The 21,738-nt window shown below is 39.7% G+C and overlaps 1 protein-coding gene across 4 annotated transcripts in view; it reads right to left on the bottom strand.

Annotated features, from left to right (window-relative positions):
* LOC120799354 (E3 ubiquitin-protein ligase RNF31) overlaps positions 1 to 21,738 on the bottom strand; it is a 68,508-nt gene that overhangs the window by 9,385 nt on the left and 37,385 nt on the right. For 2 of the 4 annotated variants that reach the window (XM_040144465.1, XM_040144467.1), the window contains 10 exons: positions 9,316 to 9,549; positions 9,042 to 9,227; positions 8,751 to 8,918; positions 8,457 to 8,642; positions 6,399 to 6,605; positions 6,134 to 6,307; positions 4,170 to 4,268; positions 2,669 to 2,758; positions 1,194 to 1,308; positions 59 to 171 (listed from right to left, as the gene is read on the bottom strand). In XM_040144465.1, the coding sequence (XP_040000399.1) occupies positions 59 to 171; positions 1,194 to 1,308; positions 2,669 to 2,758; positions 4,170 to 4,268; positions 6,134 to 6,307; positions 6,399 to 6,605; positions 8,457 to 8,642; positions 8,751 to 8,918; positions 9,042 to 9,227; positions 9,316 to 9,549 (1,572 nt within the window). The remainder of the gene's footprint in view (positions 1 to 58; positions 172 to 1,193; positions 1,309 to 2,668; positions 2,759 to 4,169; positions 4,269 to 6,133; positions 6,308 to 6,398; positions 6,606 to 8,456; positions 8,643 to 8,750; positions 8,919 to 9,041; positions 9,228 to 9,315; positions 9,550 to 21,738) is intronic. The other 2 variants (XR_005708818.1, XM_040144466.1) reach the window with 1 other exon arrangement.

Genomic DNA, 21,738 nt, shown 5'->3' with positions numbered 1-21,738 from the left:
TCTAGTACTATTTTGATAATTACACCCTGATGAGTACTATAGTATGTGTCAGACTTACAGTGTGAAAAGGGTTGTTGCAGCCACTGCAGAACTGGTAACGACACTGTGAGCAGCAGAAATGCATACAGCCTCCTTTAGACAGCGCATACTGAAAGCGGCAGTTAGGACAGGCTGGAACAAGGGAGGAGAGTAGGACAGTAAGGATGTGAAAAGTGAGACAAAGGAAAGGGGAAAAGGGAAAGAAAAGGGAGGCAGTGTCAGTACATTAAGGAAAATTATTTTCATCGAATGTAGAAGCAAGCAGACAGTGTGCATAAATCACGTTGAATTAATGTGTTTCAGCCCTGTGACTCCTGTGGAAAAGTCAAAGTGAAGGAAGAAAGACAGGGAGTCATTGCGCGCTGAGCACATGCCAGGAGAGGATCAGAGGGCAGGATAAATGACTTTTACATTTCACCTGAAATGGTGGTTTTCCTCCCCTGCTGAAAATAGCCTGAATTTCACTTAAAAAAAAAGATGTGTAGGAAACAAACAGTAACTATTAAAGAGACTTGCTTCCATAAAAAAAAAAAAACGTAATTAAGATTAATTAATTAACAGTCATAATTCTAAATCATCTGTATTGTTTGGCCAGCAAGAAGGACTATTCCCATATTGTTATACATTCTCTAATATTAATTATTTTATTGGACAAATATTTCCATATGTGAGTAATGTACAGTAATATTTCATAATTTCCCCTCAGAATTATGATACCATTTAAGCATCATAAATTCCTACAGACATGGCTTTTACTTACTGTGCTAAGAAAAGGGCCATAGAGCGAATCTTTCTCCCATCTTCTTTTTGAAACTCTTAAGATGCTTTAAGTATAACCCAACTTCATTTTAAAGTATTTCAGAGTTGAAAATAAGAGTTTATAAAGTTTGGTGTGGGGAATTGCAGTAGTGTTGGTGTGCTGCCTTGGAGTTTACCAGCTATTGTGATTACACTCAATTAGATATATGAGTGTGGGCTGGAGGGGATCCTGTTGTCTGCCACCCAGCTGTTGTCTGCCACAAACTGTTTTTTTTACAATCACAAATCTATTATTAGTGCACCCCAACCTAAAGTAACAACTACTGCTAGAAAATAATACTGTATAAATGAGTGTGTGTGTGCATGTGTGTTTGTGCATGTGTGCGCGTGCTCACTGATGCCGTTGTCTCTGAGGTATCCAGCCAGACCCTGCCTCTGATACTCTGGATCGTTCTCTCTCTTCCATGACTGGTACTGTTCACAGGACAGACCTGCATGCTGAGACTCCCACTGAGGAGACGATACAGAAACATATACATACTGTATGTTCCACTGGTAACCATCTCTCCTTCCCCACATGCAATCAATGCTTTAAAAGGGCTAACAAAACTAAAGGGGACTTCATTTTAAGCTTTTTTCAGTTAAGTTAATTGGCTCACTATGTTTAACATTATAACTATACTAATAAATTATTCAGAAGTAATTCAGTTAACTTAAAATTGAGCGGCCACTCATAATTTTATGTTGAAACGTTTGAGTGTGTGCTTGTGTACATGTCTTTCTATGGTTGTGTGTACAAATTTGTGTGGGTCTGTGTGTGCACTTGTACTTCTATCTTTGTGAGGACCAGTTTGAGTTTTTGACATTTTGGGATAGCCAGGATATTTTGGCTGGCCCTCACAACTTTAAAGGGCTGTTTGAGGGTTAAAACTTGGTTTTAGGGTTATGGTTGGAATTAGCTTTAGGGTTGGGCATTTAGTTGTGATGGTTAAGGTTAGGGTAAGGAGCTGGGGAATGCAATATCCCATGAGTGTCCTCACAAAGATACAGGTTGTGTGTCTTAACAGTATAAGAAAGAGCCTTGTCCATGATGATAGTGGTGCTGAATGTGCACGAATGCAAATGCATGGCTCCAAAATGTGATCATCAGAAACTTCATGAAGAGAGGATTTATTATAGGAATGTTGTGTTGGACTTCATTTATTTTAGAATGGTGGACCTAATAAACTGCCCACTGAGTGTAGATTCTGACAGAATCTAAAGAAGACGGGATCATACCTCTGTCTAATCTGGAAGAATGGGACGAAAAAGCATACAGATAAAACCCTGACTGTAGCTTTTCTAAATAACTTTTCTAAATTACCATATCCTTTGTGTACACTTCACTAACTGGTGTAAATGCTAAAGAACAGCCTTTTGGAGTTTTTGTCCAAATCTGGACTGTTGCTGGGCTGTCACTGAAAGTGAAATTCCTTTTCTATTTTAGTCTGTTTTTGTTTGTGTATGTCAATGCATGTATCTCTGATGTCGATATTAATACATACTAATTCACATCAGTTTATGTGACTTTCTGTAATGTTATATCTGTTTCTATTATATATGCGATTATCTTACAGAGTGACTCTGGGATACTCTATATTTGTTTTATAGAACAAAGTTTGTTCATATTTTGGGGATAAAAATTAAAAATGATGTGTATTGAACCTTATTATTGCAACATTTAGAACATTTGTTTAGAATATACCTTTAATGACTGGGGAGAGAAGAGAAGGTTACAGAGAGAGCAAAAACAATAGGATTTGTGAGAGACCAAACACAAAACAAGAAGAAAGAGAAATCAAGACAAAACAGAGAGACAAAAAATACTTACAGGCTTTTTACACTGAGCACAGAAACTGTTACGACACTGAAAACAGGTAACCTTCAGCTGGTCTCCATCATAGATAAACCCATATGAACACTGAGAAGTGGGGAGGAGAGGAGAGATGAGAAGAGGAGGGGATGAGAGGGGATGAGAGGAGATGAGAGGAGAGGAGAGAAGAGGCGAGGAGAGGAGAGGAGAGGAGTTTCAGGCCTGGAAAATTACTCGTTTAAATATAATGAAGAAGTGTTGGATAACCAGCTATTCTTTCATTAAAAGTAAAATATTATAATGTTAATACCAGGTTTACTAAACTGATTGAACACAAATGAAATGACATTGACTGAGACAAACATATACAGTATCACGGAATCTACCTAGGGTATTATTTTAATTGTGCAAGCGCAACGACAAGTGCAATGTTGAAGGCCTTGGGTGCATGGACTTGAGGGCCAAAATAGTAGGTTCATGTAGCTGCAGAAGTGTAAAATTTCAAAAGGGCTGGCTGAAGGTGAATATAGAAAAGGTGCGGTGGTTAATAAATGTAGTCTCAGCCAATCATATCACTGGTCTCATAGCTCTGAAACAGCTGAGCAAATCACAGTGAAGTATGATAATGAGTCAAGAAATTAGACAGGAAATCATGTTGTCTGGTGCAAAGAGACTGATGAGAACACAAAGCACGACATTGTGTTAATTTATAAACAGTTAATTGGTACAATTAAGTGTCTCTATCTCACGTTTTAAACTGTCACATCATATCGTAAAATACAGCAGTGTCTGTACTATAATGCATTTCAAGAATAAGACATCAAATGCTAAACAAACTGCAAAAAAAGTTGAAAAGGAGGTCATGGGGGACATGATTAATGAGCTCCAGAAATCAGAATACTATAAGGTATGGCTGACCAGTCTGATGTGTTTAGAGGTGTGTGTCGTTATAGCCCAGCAGCCTAGTGTTACTTGCATGTAATTTAATTCAAGGTAAAGACAGTGGATTGCTGTGTGTCTGCACCACGCACCGGTGTGGCACTTCTCGAATCAGAGGCTGCAGATTTTTCAACATGCATGTCCTGCTGCCTTCAGAAACTTTTCCTAGGTATAAAGCAGCTTTGGAAAACAGATACTGTAAAAATCACTCATATTCATTTGTAGTATAAATCAATGCAGATGCATTCACCAACATTCCTCCTTTAACCACATGAAACATTCATTTTTGATGCCAATTTAAACACATCTACTAGTTGGAGGATGGTAAGTTAAATAGTATAACAGGCAGAGGAGTGACGTTAAAATAACAACAGCTTTCTTTGCGCTGACTCATTTGAATGAAACTCCCACCTTTTTGTAAGCTCTATGCTGTGCACCAGAATAGCACTGCTTGCACTGGTTGCTGTGCTGCCAAGAAAATAGAGCTCTTAATGTTACTGAAGTAGTAGTTTTTAAGAATTGTACTTTATTTTGTTCTACAAAATTTTTGTTGACTAAGAGTGACCCATCGTGTACTCACATGACAGCACCAGAGGAACTTGGGGTCCTTGATTAGAGCTTGCTCTGTCAGCTTCTTATGGAACAGCTCATAGACTTCTGGCTCCAGACACTCTCGCAGCTGAAGATTGTAATACAATAATACAGCCTGGAAATCATAATCTCAACACCCCATGCTTCAATTTTGAACTCTTCTGCTTCTTTTTTTATTCTGTCTGACAGTACAATATTAAACCACTGGAGTATTCCTTTCATCTCTCTCTCTCTCGTCTCTTTATTACTTTCACAAGAACCCCTCCTACTGCAGCAAATCTAACCAGGAGACACAAAGATGAATGGGCTGACAGCAACACACAGACTGTTATAACATAAAAAAATCTACAAATGATGGCTTTAATTACAACCTATACACTGAATATTTCCAAATATGGTTTGCCTAATATTTCCCTGCAAACCTCTAATCTAAACAATCTGCAAATTAATTGCTAAACTGTCTGCACTGCATTAGGACACAAAATTATATGACAAAAATAATAGCAGATTTTCACAGCAATAGGTTCGTTTTCCTAGACAAACTTTAAAGTTACAGGAAACTTGATTTGGAATCATGTTTCTTCCACAACTACATAGGAATACATGTGATGTATTTGTTATTTAATGTTACTGAAAACAGTAACATTATATTACTAATTACTAAATGTAATTACTAAAAATCCTCAGTTCTTTTTATGATTTTTTTCGTGGAAGTGCAAATAAAACTATTGAGAACTTCAGAAACAAGAAAGCTGCATATTGTACAGTGAGGTGCTACGGCAACACACAATATAAAGGTAAACAGGAGTCTCACAGCTATTGACTGTATTTTAGCGTATCAGTAACCCGAATCAACAGAACAGATCCACTCAACAACCCACTCTGTGTACCGGTGCAGCAGATAGAGAGAGAGGGGGAGGGACGAGATAACAATACAACAAGCTGTCAAACATTAGATGTGCACTCCGACAGCTGTAACAGTAAAAATGTGAATGTAACAAATATATGTATCACTCATTGTTGAGCTTCACAATCACTTTAAACTGTAGTTTACTATAAAACTCCGCTTGAAATTTGTGCTGCACACAAACCCGCCTTTTTTTTGTCACTTACAATAAACTCTGTGGAAGTTTCATGGTGAAAAATTCTCTAAATGAAAATGTTTCACCTGTAATGGTCCATAAAACATCTATTAAGCTACAAATTCACAATTTTGACATTCCCATGCCACAAGTATCCACAAAAAGATTTTTTACATTACAAAAATTAATGGAAACCAAATGGCTCTCCAGCAAAAACACAGCTGAAGTAGTTACCTAGACTGGCATGGTACTTTAATACTGTTATGAAGTAGCAATAACTGACACATCAAATCCAAGATTGTCAAAATATATATCACTGTAACGGCTTGTTCACACCAGCATTTATAACAGTTGGTTAAACTGTTCTGAATAAAACAAATTAATTCCAATGGAATCTATGGGAACAGTTGATTTGAATTAAATCTTTAAAATACAGCAGGTCTGAATTTTTCCTGTAGAGTTCAATTTGAACTTGGTGATTGCTTATCAATAGTAAACCTTCTTGACAGTGCTGAACTGGAGAGGTCACATTGGAGGAAGCTTTTATATTAGCTGTGTTACACCATCTAGTTTTAATTAACCTGCCTCTGCTGGAGTATAAACTGCTCCACAAGAGGCATGGTCTGCAGACAGTCCTCAGTAGTGGATGATACAAATACATTTGTGTCAATTAACACAAAGTTGGGTTAGTGACTGTGAGGGCTTGTAGTCACTACGTCACCAAACTTCCAACACCACATATCTCACAAGGACAAAATGAATTTTGCTATGCCACTTTCTGGTGTGACCAGGCACCAATTTTAGTCCATTTGTTGTCCTGACACTGTCGAATTGATGTTACTTAACTTTCTTGGTTCATCTGCTTCCCTACCTGGATGTCCAGGGTGGAGAAGTAGCTGTTGAGGTGTTCAGGGTCGTTGATGTTGGGCTCCCAACAGACTGGACACACCATGTCCCTGATGTGTTTGTCCCTTACAGCGATGGTGAAATGCTGCTGGAAACAACCACAGCAAACTGAACACTGGCATGATGTCAGAGACTGCATCTGAGAGAGAAGAGAGGAAAAGAAAGTAGGAAATGACTGATGATATGCTTCGAGGCTGGAAAACTCATGGAAACATTCATTGTCTCAGTACCTTGCTGTGGGGGAAGACAGAGAGGCAGATGGGACACTCTTTAGCTAGCACTCTCTTGATAAATTCCCTGTCGTGGGACTCTCGTACAGCCTGCACTACATCCTCCAGTGAATAGGGGGCGCTGTGCTCCAGAAGCAGTGATAACGCCAGTTCACAGCGACCCCAGCTAGGGAGATCGTACACCGCTAGTAACCTCCGACATATCCGCTTGAAGAGAAAAAGAGATTTATGTAAACATCACTGTAAAGAAATTACAAATAAATGGTAGCTTACAGATTCCATACTGTGCAGTGGATTGTAAGGCAAAAAGGGTTAAAGTGACGTGTACATGCTTATGTTATTGTCTGAAGGGAGGGTTGAGATGGCCTGGGTTTTGTAGTTCATTGGAGGGGGTTGGGGATGCGGACCTCGTTGTATGTTGAAGATCTTCAGTTTGATGGAAGAAGCGGTTGCAGGGCCTGGTAGTGGAAGCCCTGATACTCCGGTGCCTCCTGCTAAATGGTAGGAGGGTGAAGAGGCTGTGGATGGGTTGGGTGGGGTCCCACATAATGCTGAGGGCCTTTTGGGTCCACTGTGCTTCAAGGTTGTTGTATGGAGAGGAGAGAAGTACCAGTGATTTTTCCTGCTGTTTTCCCTCTTCGTTTTAAGGTCTTATGGTCATAAACTTGGCAGTTCTCATACCAGACATTGATGCAGGATTCTCTCAGTGACTCTATAGAATGTGGTGAGGATCGGTGGGGGGAGGCTCACCTTCTAAAGCGTCACCAATTGAGTGGTAAGAAAACAGAAGGGGGTTGAGTGTGATGGGGAGGCTGGACTAGCCTCTTCAGACAGCACATGGGAGGCTTCTTAGGCACCAGGATGATGGTCGTTGAATTGAACCACGTGGGGATAACTGCTTTGGCGAGAGAGATGTTTAAGATTTCTACGAGGACATTTGCTAGCTGTCCAGCACAGGCCCTGAAGGCAAATCTGCATTCATTGTTTTTTTGGACACTTGGGGCTACTTGAGGTTACTTGGGGCAGCAGAGCAAGCTGAAAAACCATTATCAATAAGTTGTTATGATAAACATGTTAGCCAACAGTTTTACCCATGCAGCAGACACAGAGCAACATTAATGTTAATGTTTGTGGCTAGATAATCACACAGAAGCACGTATCAACCCATGTTGGAGTTTACTGAACATGTTGCATGGTACAGCATAGCTAACTTTTTTGCTCCTCTCTGCATTGTATTACTTCCTATATACTTTCATACAAAATATAGTTCTACAGAGGCACCTTTTGGCATTATGAAGGACTGCACTGGACTTAACATTAGCATTAATTTGGAGTTGTTTCTCTCACCACCTGACAAATAGAGGTCCAATATTCACTCTCCTTTGTGCTCTAGTTGGGTCTCCACCAACTCCTGAGTTGCTAAATGCTCCACTGTGTTCACCAGCTAGTCTCTAACTGTGTCTGTCTGCTGGTAGTGGACAGTGGCTTTATCAGAGCTTCTTCTTTGAAAACAGCTGCCTGTTGCTGTTGGAAACATCGTTGAGAGAGTGGAGTTTGCAGGCCTAGAAATCCAAAACTGGGATTTAAAAACATCCAAAAAGCTTCACAGAGCTGAGGGGAACTGCAGGGGAACTGTCATATAACACACAGTCCATTAACCATTGTTAATATAAAAATATTATTTAGTGCAGCTTTAACAGTAAAATATATAGGTCTCATGGTCTTTCAATACAGACTTCCACTGCTTTGTAATTTCCGCAGTAATATGTGTTTCTGTTACCATGGAGGTTTTTGATTCCTAAAACAGTACCTTTATCCTTCAACCCTATTTTTATTTTTTTTGTTGTTTATGTTTTCTCAGACCTCTTTGTGGTTTTTGTCAATTTAGCTTCACTCATTCATTTGGACTGGTAGTCTAAGTGGTTTAAAACCAAAACACATCTCTGACAGGATGGGCAGGATGAGTTATTGAAGAGAGTTCATACATTTCTAAATACCAGACTAATAACAGAATTAAAATGGCTGAAGACTGAACTTTTCCAGTGACTGAACTCTCACCTGTTTGTCAGGGTGATGGGTGTCTACAGAAGGTTCGGGCTTGTCACTCCAAATACGGTTGTGGAAGGGCTCCAGAAGGGGTCGCTGCAGTAGGGCCAGGGACCCTCTCACTTCACCACCACTCTGTCTCAAAACCTCATGGCAGCGAGCCTCATCACTGAAGCCCAGTGCACACAGCTCCTTTACCTGAGAGGGTAGGGTGTAGAAAAATAAGGATACCATCTCTAGACAAAAAGAAGACTGATGGAATATTTTTTTTTTTTTTGTTTTATCACGACAAACAATATCCATCACCTTGCCGAGCCTGTCTCTTAGAGCTTGTCTGGCAGTTCTCTCAGTGTCACCCCCTGCTGTCAGCCAGGCTTGCTTGACCTCGGCTCTGGACAGCTGGACCACACTTTCTGTTTGTGCAGGGTAAACCTCTTTCCCAGCACCCTCAGCAGGAGCTTCACATGACCTGTTCTGTGTTGTAGAACAGTCAGTCACTAAGGGAAAACACGACTGACAGTGACAGTCAGAGGAGCATAAAGGTGTGATTTGTCGGGATTAAAAGACTTTGATTTGTACTGAGAGAAGCATACTGACTATGCGCTCTGTTGTGGTAATGTCAGAAACAGACTGAAGGGAAGAAGTCGCAACCAACATCCTGATCTGGTCCAACAGCAGAGGAAGCTCTGTCTTTAACCACTTGCAGGGCAGGATGCTGCTGTCCCCAGCTACTCTCATGCTTGTGTACACTTCTTCTGGACTTACTCCTTTCTTCTCCCCATCCTGATGGCATAAAGGACAGATACACTAGAATACAGACATCAAATGTAGTCTAGATCTCAGGATAATAAAGTTGATGAAGGTGACTTGCTCTAATCAGTTGAATCAGCTTCAGCCCTTCCTCCTTCATCAGCTTCTGCCTCCAACAGTCCTGGTCTTCAGGGGCGGGCTCTTTGGGTTTGATTGGCAGGGCGGGGACACGTCTGACAGGAGAAGGAGGGCGGAGCTTCACTGGCAAGGGTGCGGGCTCTGGACGAGCCAGGTCACACATCTCACACATTGTAGCAGGAGAGTAGTTCAGATAGGTACAGAACTGACACACCCACTGGGGGGGAGAAAGAGAGAGAGAGAGAGAGAGAGAGAGAGAGAGAGAGAGAGAGAGAGAGAGAGAGAGAGTTACATACTACAAACTACAAAATATAAAAAAGTCAAAAAATTACCTGCAAATGTTTGTGTTCACCGCATACCCTGATCTATGATCAATCTTATTCACATCTAAAATCACCTAAACTACACGAATAGAAAGGGGAAGCAGGCTTGGCCCAGGCTGTTTTTAGTGGTCGAGGACAACTGCTGACTCGAACTGGGGATATCGTCAGGCGCTGGAAGGAACACTTTGAGCAACTCCTGAACCCGACCAATGTGTCCTCGAGGAAGAGGCAGAGTTTGAAGACAAAGGGGGAGGTCTTACTCATATTTCTGGCAGATATCTCTGAGGTAGATAAGAAGCTCCTCAGTAGCAAGGCGCCAGGAGGGGAGATTCGCCTTGAGATGCTGAAGGTTCTGGACACTGTTGGGCTGTCTTGTCTGACATGCCTCTTCAATGTCGCAATGAGTTCGGGAGAGTGCCTGTGGAATGGCAGACAAGGGTGGTGGTTCCCATTTTTAAAAAGGGTGTGCAAGCCAAGCCTGAGCCAGCCTTTACTACAAGCTTTATCAAAAAGGAAGGTTTTAGGCCTACTCTTAAACGTGGAGAGGGTGTCTGCCTCCCAGACCCAAATTGGAAGATGGTTCCACAGATAGGGAGCTTGACAGCTGAAGGCTCTGCCTCTCATTCCCTTTTGGAGATTCTAGGAAATACAAGTAAGCCTGCATTCTGGGAGCACAGTGTTCTAGTGGGGTAATAGGTACTATGAGCTCTGTAAGATATGATGGTACCTGACCATTAAGAGCTTGGTAGGTGAGGAGGAGGATTTTAAATTCCATTCTGGATTTTACAGGGAGCCAGAGAAGTTAACACAGGAGAAATATGATCTGTTTTCCTAGTTCCTGACAGTATTCATGCTGCAGCATTCAGGGTCAGCTGGAGAGTACATAGAGATTTGTTGGGACAGCCTGATAATAAGGAATTACAATAATCCAGCCTAGAAGTAATAAAAGCATGGACTACGTTTCTGCATCTTTTTGAGACAGGATGTGCCTGATTTTGCAATGCTGCATAGGTGAAAAAAGGCATTCTTTGAAGTTTTTTTTATGTGGGAGTAAAACGACATACCCTGATCAAAGATAACTCTAAAGGTGGGGCTGGAGGCCAGTGCAATGCCATCTAGAGTAACTATATCATTAGAAAATGTGTTACTGAGGTGTTGGGGGCCAAGTACAATAACTTCCGCTGTGACTGAGTTTAATAGCAGAAAATTGCTGGTCTTTCAGATCTTTATATCCTTAAAGCATGCTTGAAGTTCAGCCAACTGAATGGTTTCATCAGGCTTCACTGACAAGTACAGTTGGGTATCATCTGCATAACACTGGAATTTTATGGATTGCTTCCTAATAATATTGCCTAAAGGAAGCATATATAAGGTGAATAAAACTGGTCCAAGCAGAGAACCTTGTGGAACTGTGACCAACTTTTGCGTATATGAAGGATTTATTGTTAACGTTAACATAAACAATTAAATGTTCCAAGTAGAACAAATGGAGCACTAAAATCTAACTAGACAAGTATGGAGACAAGTCCTTTGTAAGATGCAATTAGAAGATCATTTGTAGCTTTCACCAGTTCTGTCATTGTGCTGTGATGCACTCCAAATCCTGACTGAAAATCCTCAAATCAGTCTCTATGGGGTTTTGCGTGGGTGACCGCTGTAATGGAAGCACAAAGAAGCATGTAAGACTGAAACTCTGCCTCCTGGTCTCAACTCTGGGTCGTCAAGCTTTTGGTCTAATAATAAACTCAGTCAAATTCCTAGATATGAGAACTGCCCCATCCAACAACCAGCAGTTGAATGATGACATGTCATCACTGTTCAGAATAGGCAGGGGCCCAGAGAAAAGTACGGAGTTTGACATTGTTTTTGTATATGTACACACCGACTCAACATTAATTTTTGTGACCCCTGATTGGCGTAATCTGGTGTTGTTACCGCGGAATACCAATCCGTGAATAACAGTCTTACTATATTTATGCTTATTCTTACTCATCAGTTTGAAATAGGATTCACTGTCGCCCGTTCTGGTCCCAGGAATACATTTGATTGTGTTTGCTGGTGTCGCTGCCACATTTCTCAAGATAGAGCTGCCATTAACCAGAGTTGGTTTCTCAGAGGGTGTGTTGCTGAGTGGGGAGTAACTGTTGAAACGTGAATTGGTTGGTGGTGATCCATGGGCTTCTTATTAGGGCTAAGCTTCTTGTTACGGACAGTCACCCAGCTGCCCCTGGCTTCTGGGTTGCTCGGGAGCTACCAGGGGGAGAGAAGGATCTACGATCGTGGTCGGCTCGCAGGAATAGATGAAGGCATTCAGGGACACTTGGCAATTCCAACAATTAATACAGAAAGCTTGAAAATTTAGGCTAAAGTTTATATTTTTAATGGACATATTATATATCCTCATAATTACCATCCTTTGATTTGGTTCATATTGTGAAAATCTATTGAAATGGAGTCTAAAATACAGAGAAATAGCAATTTCTGTGCATGCGTGTGTGGAGTCAGCTAGAAGCACCAACTGAAATTAACTGTCGAATGTCTCCTGACTAACACAGTAATAAAACAGTATTTGTAGTGAAAACTGTTGAAATGTGTGTAAATCCATGTGTATGTAGTGTGGAAACAGTATGTAACAGGTGTATGACAAACATGTCAGTCAAGTGTTTGAGAAACACAACAGACATCAAAGAAGTAGTCTAATCAACTGATCCGAATAGCTGTTTGTGCCCAACTGGCACTCAGAGGCTGCCATGGTGATTTTAAGTGCTTAATTTCTACTGAGTGAGACTCAGACTTTAGTGCGAGTTGGCTCGGTGCACCTCTCAGACTCCTGTTATTTAGTAAAAAACAAAAATAAGAATAATAATTAGACTATGCAATTTGTGAAGAAATTCCAGTAGGATTGCTGGCTTCTGGAAAGGTGATACAACTGCATTGCTGGCTGCTAAAAAAGAAAGGCTCAAGCTGAGGTACACTGCTGCAAATGCCAGAAAATAATCTGCATTTTTGGCATAAAATCATATAAAGAAGTAGATGAAAGTGTCCAGGGACACAATTCCAGCATTAAATACAGAAAGCTTGAAAATTGAGGCTAGATGTGACTTTTTATTTACATATTATATATCCTCACCAATATCATCATTTATTTTGATTTACATTGTGAAACTCTATTGAAATTGAGTCTAAAATACAGGTGTGTGTGTATGTGTGTGTGCGCGCGGGTGCATTTGTGTGTTTCATGCCAGTTAGGAATCCAGAAACTGCACTTAACTGCCAAATATATTCTGGCTCAGACTGGTCACACATACTATCATTACTCTAAGGAATAATTGATGAAACATTTGGTTAAGCAATAACAGTAGGTAAAATAATGGCTAAGTTTGATTTTTTTTTTTTTTTTAATCGATGTATTATTTATCCTCCCGATTACACAATTGTTTGATAAACACCACAGACATCAGAGAAGTAGTCTAATCAACTGATCCGAATCAACTGTTTGTGCCCAACTGGCACTCAGAGGCTGCCATGGTGATTTTAAGTGCTTAATTTCTACTAAGTGAGACTCAGACTTTAGTGAGAGTTGGCTCAGCACATCTCTTGAATTCCTGTTACTCAGTCAAACACAGTTACTCCTATCACCAAAGTTTTTACACCGTGAGCGCTACAAGACTTTGCTGCACACATCTCTGAAAATCTGGTTTTTAATTTTAATCATAGTCTATGGGGTTGGATGGTACTCCTGCCACTTTGAGACTTGTAGTTCAAATTCTGTAAATCACTGTGCTTTGGTTGTCATATTGTCTGAAAGAGCATAAATTTGCCCATGTTCTGGCAAAAAAAAATGTCTGATGAGTAAAATTTGTGGCCGTGAGGACGAATTAAACAGAAAAGTTTCAGAACAGTTTCAACACCGTCTCCCACTCTGTTTGTGATGTCACCCACTCTAGCCTCTAAATATTCCATCCATTCATTTCTATGGGGAAAAATTGCCAACAAAACATTGAATATTTTGGAAATTGTGAGAAAAGTAATGCCCGGAATCTTCATATCAAGCAGCATGTTTTGACGTTTGAATGGAGTTTTGTACGACAAACAGTGCAGGACTAGTTAGGTGATTAAAAAGTGAGCAGATGATATAATTAACAAAACTGCTGCCTAATGCAGCAATCACACTATAGTTATCATTGCTCTTTATTATTGTGTTTATTATTATTATTATTCCTTCCATTTTCTTCCATTTGCTTTTAGACACGCTACTAGTCCTACAATAGCTCTAATATCTTGGCAACCGTCAAGATATAAGAGCTATTGTAGGACTAGTACTGACTCAGTCAGTGAAAGAGATTGATATAGGGCATAAAAATTAGTTTTTTGTTTGACATACCTTTGACTCCCTATCCTACATCCTTCATCCATGCTTCGCCAAACTTGGTAAATACCATGTTGCGATGACCATAAACACTGCACGTATGCTTGATGTGAGATATTGTATCGTATGTATCATTTTTCGATGATTGGATAACAAACTTTTGCAGGTGTTGTCAATCAATTCAACCTACTATAACTCTTAGATGCTTCATCCAATTGCAACCAAATTTGGCTCAAGTGTACAGACTGATACCACAAATAGGACAGCTGAGTTTCATGCAATTTCATCACTAGGGATGCTACAGTAAAAAAAAAAAAAAAGAAAAAAAAAAGAAAAATGATTGCTAAATACAAATTGCTACTATTTCCAGATAGTGATGGCTAGAAACATGGTTCCACTTTTAAAATGTTAAGCATGACAACACCATATTAGCTTGTAAACAGCTTACTGACATCTCGAGTTATTAATTTTTTAATGAGGGGTCCATAAGATCATTAATATCTCAAAAACTGAAAACGCTACTTAGAGCTCAATAACACCAAAAGGCCTGGAAGACCAGGGAAGACCACGGAAGACAACTAAAAAGGATGATTGCAGAAGTCTTTCCTTAGTGAAGAAAAACCCTTCACAACATCTAGCCAGGTCAAGAACACTCTCGAGGAGGTAGACTTATCATTGCCAAAGTCTACAATCAATAGATGCCTTCATGAATGTAAATACAGAGGGTTTACCACAAGGTGCAAACCACTGGTAACGCTAATGAACAGAAAGTCCAGACTAGACTTTGCCAAAATACATCTTTAAAAAAAGCCTGCTGAGTTCTGGAGCAAGATACTTTGGACAAATGAAACCTAGATTGGTTTCATCTGTCAATGGGAAGAGAAGAGTATGGAGAAGGAAAAAAGAAGTTCATGATTCCAAGCATGCCACATCATCTGTCAAACATGATGGAAGCAGTGTTATGGAATGGACATGTATGGCTGGGTCACCTGTGTTTATTGATGATGTGACTGCTTATAAAAGTAGCAGGATGAATTCTGAAGTGTATAGGGCTACACTATCTCCTCAGATTCAGCCAAATACTGCAAAACTGATAGGACAGTGCTTCACAGTACAGATGTATAATGACAGAAAACATTCTGTGAAAGCAACCCAAGAGCTTCTCAAGGCTAAGAAATCGAATATTCTTCAATGGCCAAGTCAGGCAACTGACCTCAACCCAAATGAGCATGCTTTTCACTTACTGAAGACAAAACTGAGGGTAGAAAGACCTACAAACAAGCAGCATCTGAAGGTGGCTGCAGTAAAAGCCTAGCAAAGCATCTCAAGGGAGGAAACTCAGCATTTGGTGATGTCCATGTGTTAGGGAATTTTCTATTGGGTTACATAGGTCAAGCATGGGCCTTGAGGACTCAGGCGAAACAGCAGAAAATATTTCTGAAATGCACATTGTCTTCTCTCCTTGAGATGTTGGGCAGCTTTCCGAGGGGAATACAGAGCCATTCTGATAAAAGTGAAGCAGCATTGCTGTAGTAGCCAAGGTCAAAGGAGATGTCTGTTTTCTGCCTGCCTAGACGCCATAGATTGGGGTCTGCTAGAATCCGTGGGCATAGCCAGATAACAGTGGCTCCAGACCAGGATGTGCTGACGTTATGCTGAATGCTACATGCAACGTGATCTGAATTAACACAGGTAAAAACATTTTCCTGTTTACAGAATAGCGAACCAACAGACTAACTCCACATACTGTGGAAGCATTGAGTTTGACCTTTTTTGGGCGTAAAGTATTTGCAGCATAATCTGTTAAGGTTCAAAGACTGAGCACAGGGGATTTAGCTTCAGAATGGAGAGGGCATCATGCACATAAAATAATTTCTCCATTCTCCTTGGCCAAGCTTCAATAAATATTTTCAGCATAAGAGATCTTGGGTTCCTGAACTTCACTGATGAGTTGACAAATAATCGGCAAAATCTCTGCAACACCATGGGTTCCAGACTACAGGCCATCGATAACTGCAAAGGATTTTCATCCAAGCATTAAAGATAATACTAATATTTTTAATTATGCTATTTGTCTATCTACTTTTGAGCCTATGAAAATGGAGGGACTACGTATAAAAATGGCTGTAATTCCTACATGGTTAATGCAATATTTTGTTAAGTTTGCAGAACCTCTTTGAAAACCAATTTACAAATTAGATCTAGAGAGGCAAATATTAAAATAAAAAAAATATTAAATAATTATTTAATTTAATAAAACAAATAAAATAATTAAAACAAAAATAAAAAGCTACTAACTAACAGACAATTTAGAATAATTATATCGTTAAATTAATAATAATTGTGGGGACTTAAAGGCAACTGCATAAATGTGTGTTTAAAAGTGGCAACAAATGGGGAAGACATTGAAGGGTTGGCTTTTCCACAGTCTGGGAGTGGCAATGGAAAGGCTCTATCACCTTTAGATTTGGACTGCTAGTGTGGAACAGAGAGGAGTAGCTGATTAGAGGATGTGAACAGGCTGGATGTAGAATGCAGGATGATCAGAAAGGTAAGCTTGTGCCAAACATTGCAACAAATAGAAGAATCTCAAAAAATAGAGTACAGTGCAGGAGCAGTATGGTCTCTCTTCCAGGTGTCATTGAAGAGTCTCGCTACTGTAATTTGAACTAGCTACAGTCGAGCTACGAATGACTGATTGACTCCCACATAAAGAGAGTTGCAATAGTCAAGACATGAAGTAATGAAAGCATGTAAGACTCTTTCCAAATCTCCCAAAGAAAGAAACAGGGTTTTTTTTTGCTATTGACCTAATTTGGAAGAAGCTACTGCTGACAACAGATGTATTTGTTTGTCGAATACAAAATGATTACTAGCTTTCTGGTACGTTTAGAGCCATTTGAAGATAGTGGGCCAAGAGCGTTGGTTAAACCATTAGGGAATACCTCAGGACCAATAATAAGGATCTCTGTCTTTCTCTCATTTAGCTGAAGAAAATTTTTCTCATCATTCAGCATTTTGCATCTTCAAGACAACATAGAAGAAACTACAGATTATGTTTTTCATTTGGTTTCAAAGGGAAATATAGTTGTGCATCATCAGCATAGCAGTGGTTGGTGATGTGTTTTCTAAAAATAGACCCTGTGCGAGTGCAATCATAAACTGAAACTGTTACTCAGAAACTGTTCATTTAACTGATACTGATCTGTTGCAAATATAATGTAAACCCGTCAACTAGCCTTTTATTGAATGCGTACAACATGTTTGAGACGCTCCAAGAGTATGGGACTGTCAACTATGTCAAAAGCAGCAAAAAGTCCCAACAAAATTAAATTGCCATGGTATCCAGAGTGTAGTGATAGTAGTAAATAATTTCTTACCCTTAGCAGAGCTGACTTTGGTGGCATCTTAAAATCTGATTGGTATTTTACCAAAATGCTGTGTTTTTCAAAGAAAGGGACGAGTTGAGAGGACAACTTTTTCCAGGACCTTGGATAGCCATGATAATTTTGAGATAGATCCAAATGTACTCAGCAACTTCTGACCTAAGTTTGGTTAAAGGGAGGTCGGTTAAGATGGGTCATGGATAGAGGGTGATATGTTTGCTCTAATATTGTTGATTTTGTTGATAAAGAAAATAACAATAAAAATTCACAGGTTTCAGGTATTTCCTCAGGATGGCTCAGGGTAGCAGGATTCATTACTTTGTTTATTGTATTAAATAGAAAATTAGGTCTGTGTGTGTTTTTTGAAATTATCTTTGAAAAGGACATTCTTCAGCTTTAACAAAAAGATGGTATTTGGACAAGCAGTTTGGTCATTTGACACCTGTAATCTGTCTTTTGCGCACTTTCAATCAGCTCTTCTACACTCCTGCCAAACAGAAGGAGTGACATGGCTGAACCAGAGCTGAGGTTTGACCTTGGGTTTCCTTATCTTACGGGAGCTAAAGAGTCCAGACGATGTGTACTGTTGGCATTAAACACTCTGAGCAGCTGTTGTGCTCAGACCAGAAGAGGGAGCCAAGAGCAGGATGATGGGACAGCATCAATAAAGGCATCAGAGAACTATCTCACAGTGGAAGGAGTAATATGGTGATCATAAATTCCAGGTAGAGGGGATTTAGAAGTATGTCAGGGGAAGAATGGGGCTAAAGACAATGGCCCAGTGATCTAATAAATTAATGCCACTAATATGAAGATTCTGGATAGGCAGACCTAATCATAGAACTAGATCAAGGGTATGACCATGGACACACATAGGATCTGTGTAAGATTGAAGGAGTCAATGAGATGCATGAAATCAGTAGCCATTTGCTTTGAGGGGCAGTAGGTATGAATGTTGATATCACCTACTATTAACTTGTGGCCAAATTTAGCTACTAAAACAGACAGTAAGTCATAAAATTCTGAAATAAAAGATTTGTTAAATTTAGGATGTCTGTAAATTAGTGCACACAGTATTGGAATAGACAACTCAGTCTTGCACAGTGGTAATTCAAAGTCTGCAATTAAAATGATTACTACAGCCAAACCCCCACCTGGACTGATACACACTGAGAATGTTTAGATGATTAGAGCTGGGAGGACTAAACTCTGAAGAGGTGCTATTGACACCAGGTTTTGGCCATGTCTTTGTCAGAAAACCAAAATTTAGGTGATGAGTTAAAATAAAGTCATGTAAGGCAAACAATCTTATTAGAAAGAGACCTCATTTAAAAATTGCCATCTTAGTGTGATGTGTTGTCTTGAACTTGATGTGCTGAATAATTTTTTATTATTGGTTCTTGATATGTGGATAAGGTTAACCCTCATCTAACAGTCACTGACCGGAAGGGGGGGTGTGGTGTGTCGAAGGTATAGCCCAGGCCCTTTGGAGAAATGAATGAGTGGAACTAACAACAACAACTAACAAACAAAAGGCTCAGGGGATATCATTTAGTGACGCACAGCTGATTGTGCTTGAGGCAATTAACACTATAAAAAAGGTTTGCTGATAGCTTTTGTGACCCAGCTGAATTTGGGTGGAGACCATGTCTTTTAAAGAAGTTTTATCCATTCCCAGAATAAGTTATAGTTGTTGACAAAGTGCAGGAAAAACTGGCAGCTCCGAATGCCAGTGGGAGATGTGGTTTCTCCCAAAGTTAACAATAACAGCGTCACTGTCTGGAAGTTTGGCTGCAATGTCCAGTACTTTTTCACCATGAAAGCCACAAGTTTTAGAATATTTTGACTTTACATCTCTGATGATGGAATCCCCTATGATTAAGGTGGAGATGGGACATGGACTGGATGCAGGTGCTTGCGCCAACCTGCCTGGAGGTCAAGCTCTGCGGGGACCTCTCCAGCAAACAGTGGTGGTGGAGAGCTGTACCATTTGGCAATGTTGAGCCAGAGCTCTTAAGCTCATCCGAAACAGATAACCTGTTGTTCAGCTGGAGATCTGTAAAGGCTGGTGGATGGAGAGAGTGCCTGGCTCAATTGCTTTTCTGAACCAGGGTCCCCTAGTCTGTGGACAAGGGAGTTGCACAAGGCAGTGTTCTGCTCTTCCACAGTCTGCCAACAAGGGCTGTTCACTACTTCCTTCACTGGATGGGGGGCACGGGCTTCAGAGGCTGAGGGGAGCCCGGAGACTGTTGCTTCCAGAGACACTGGATCAGATCGTCCTCACAGGAGCTGCAACACCAGCACACACCACTGTACAGGGCTGGTTTGACTGTATATCTGAAACATTATTTCCATGAATGGCTGAGGAATTTAAGTCAGCAATAGGTTTACCATTTGCAACATTGATGGCTGTGAAGCTGGTAAGGAATTCAGTTTTTTGTTTCAGAACAGATGACAGCCTTAGTCCACTTCTTCACTTCATTTCACTTCTGATTACAGCAAATTAAACTTCCTAAGAATTTAGTTACATATAAGATCCTTTTTGGACCTTAAAAATTAGTTGTTACAAAAATTAAATTGAAATTAAATTTAATTAAAATTAAAAACTAAAAACTACTACTCCAGAAGCTGTGTGTGTAAGTAAGGGGAAACACTAGATATTGGTAAGATATTTTTTATCTACTTTTATACTAATTAAGATCTGCATTATATTAGGCCAGTAAGAAGAAACTTAAAAGAAATTTAATAAAAGTGTGAAAATTAGGCCCTTGCTAACATTTGAGACTTTTCATATTGCTGATTGGGACTTGAACAATGTGGCAAGACAAAGCAGATTAAAATTATGACATTTACATTGTACAAAATATACTGTACCTGATTAAAAAAAATACAAATACACATTAAAATGACAAATTGAAATGTGCTTCACTCGTCTGCCAGGACTTTGTAGATAGTACTGGCACAGTCAGTCACTTGTCACCAAAATTCTGTTTGAACCCAGTGGAAAAAGAAAACAGTAGGCTTAGTTTAATCACCGTGAAAGGCAGATTGTTGAATTTGTGTTGTAACAATACTGTATGTACAGCGTGGTCTCGGACTTTTCGACCTCACTGTATACAGGATGGATGAACAAATATTATAAACAAAAAATATGTATATTTCTCACCAGATTCACAACTCCCAAAACACAAATACATGACGCAGTTTTTGCATTCTGTCACCTTCCCTCATTCTGGAGGCATAACAGACCTTTGTCTGTTTGGTTTATCTTAGCTCAACTGGCTGGTATCCTTTGTCCATTAAATGTCGGAGGTGCAAAAGTAGAACACTTTTAGATTCTTTGGCTTTCTTTTAAAGAGCTAAGGTACTGGACACTAAGCAACAAAGCCAGCGAGTGTATTTACCGAGCCTTGCCGGTCAAGGTTCATCTAAATCTAAAGAGAGCAAAAAGGTGAAAAAAGAAGTTTCTTCTTAGCTGACCTTCTAAAAGTCTTATTTTTTTGCCTGATGAAGGTCTGGAGACTGAAATATCACAGGAATAAAATGATATGCATGTGAAGACACCGTACAGGAGTTAGTTCTTTCTGACTAGTCGCAGATTTAACGATGTTTTCTGCAGCTTCTTTAAAGTGAAGAGTATAGCAAATGTACAGTAACTGCGTTTGTTTGTCTTTCAAGGAACCTTTGAAAAAGCTGGTCAGCAGAAAGCCTTAGTCATGGGTCGATGTGTTTGTAATGTACCTGCCATGAACACAGATAAAGTATCCCTCTGTCTCACTGTGAAAGCTGTGTAAAAATTGATTTAAAATGACTGAAAGAAAGCCCTGCTGATTACATTACCATAATATTGTGTTTTACTTTCCTGTAAATGAGCAGATTTTATCAGTGTGTTATATGTAATATCTGTCTGAAAAGCTAGTTGAGACCTGCTGTATTAGTATTCCTAAAATTAAACGTTTCTGACTAAATAAGCAACGATCAAAGTAAATCATCCCTATTATTATTATTATTTATTAAGAGTTTAAAATTCGAAAAGTCAGCTATACTGCTGAGTTGTGTGGGGGTAATTTGGTCACTGGTGCACAGAAGTATGTGACATCATCTTTTTTCCAACAAAAGAACAGACAAAAAAAACACAGATAAAGAAATCTCTCATGTAAAATGAAAACTGTTCTAACTTTTCTAACTAGAAAAGAATAAGATCATGTGGGATCCCGCCACTCATAGTGAGAAGCTGATTGAGAAAATAAGAGGAAAATTCAAGAAGAAGGTAAATGGGCCTGCTAGCTTGTGCCTCTTCTTTCGCTCCATTAAATTTCATGAGCATC

The sequence above is a fragment of the Xiphias gladius genome, chromosome 14, assembly GCF_016859285.1.
Source record: "Xiphias gladius isolate SHS-SW01 ecotype Sanya breed wild chromosome 14, ASM1685928v1, whole genome shotgun sequence".
Classification (NCBI taxonomy): Eukaryota; Metazoa; Chordata; class Actinopteri; order Istiophoriformes; family Xiphiidae; genus Xiphias; species Xiphias gladius.
The sequence above is the reverse complement of the archived record's forward strand: the minus strand, read 5'-3'. Positions and strand labels throughout refer to the sequence as shown.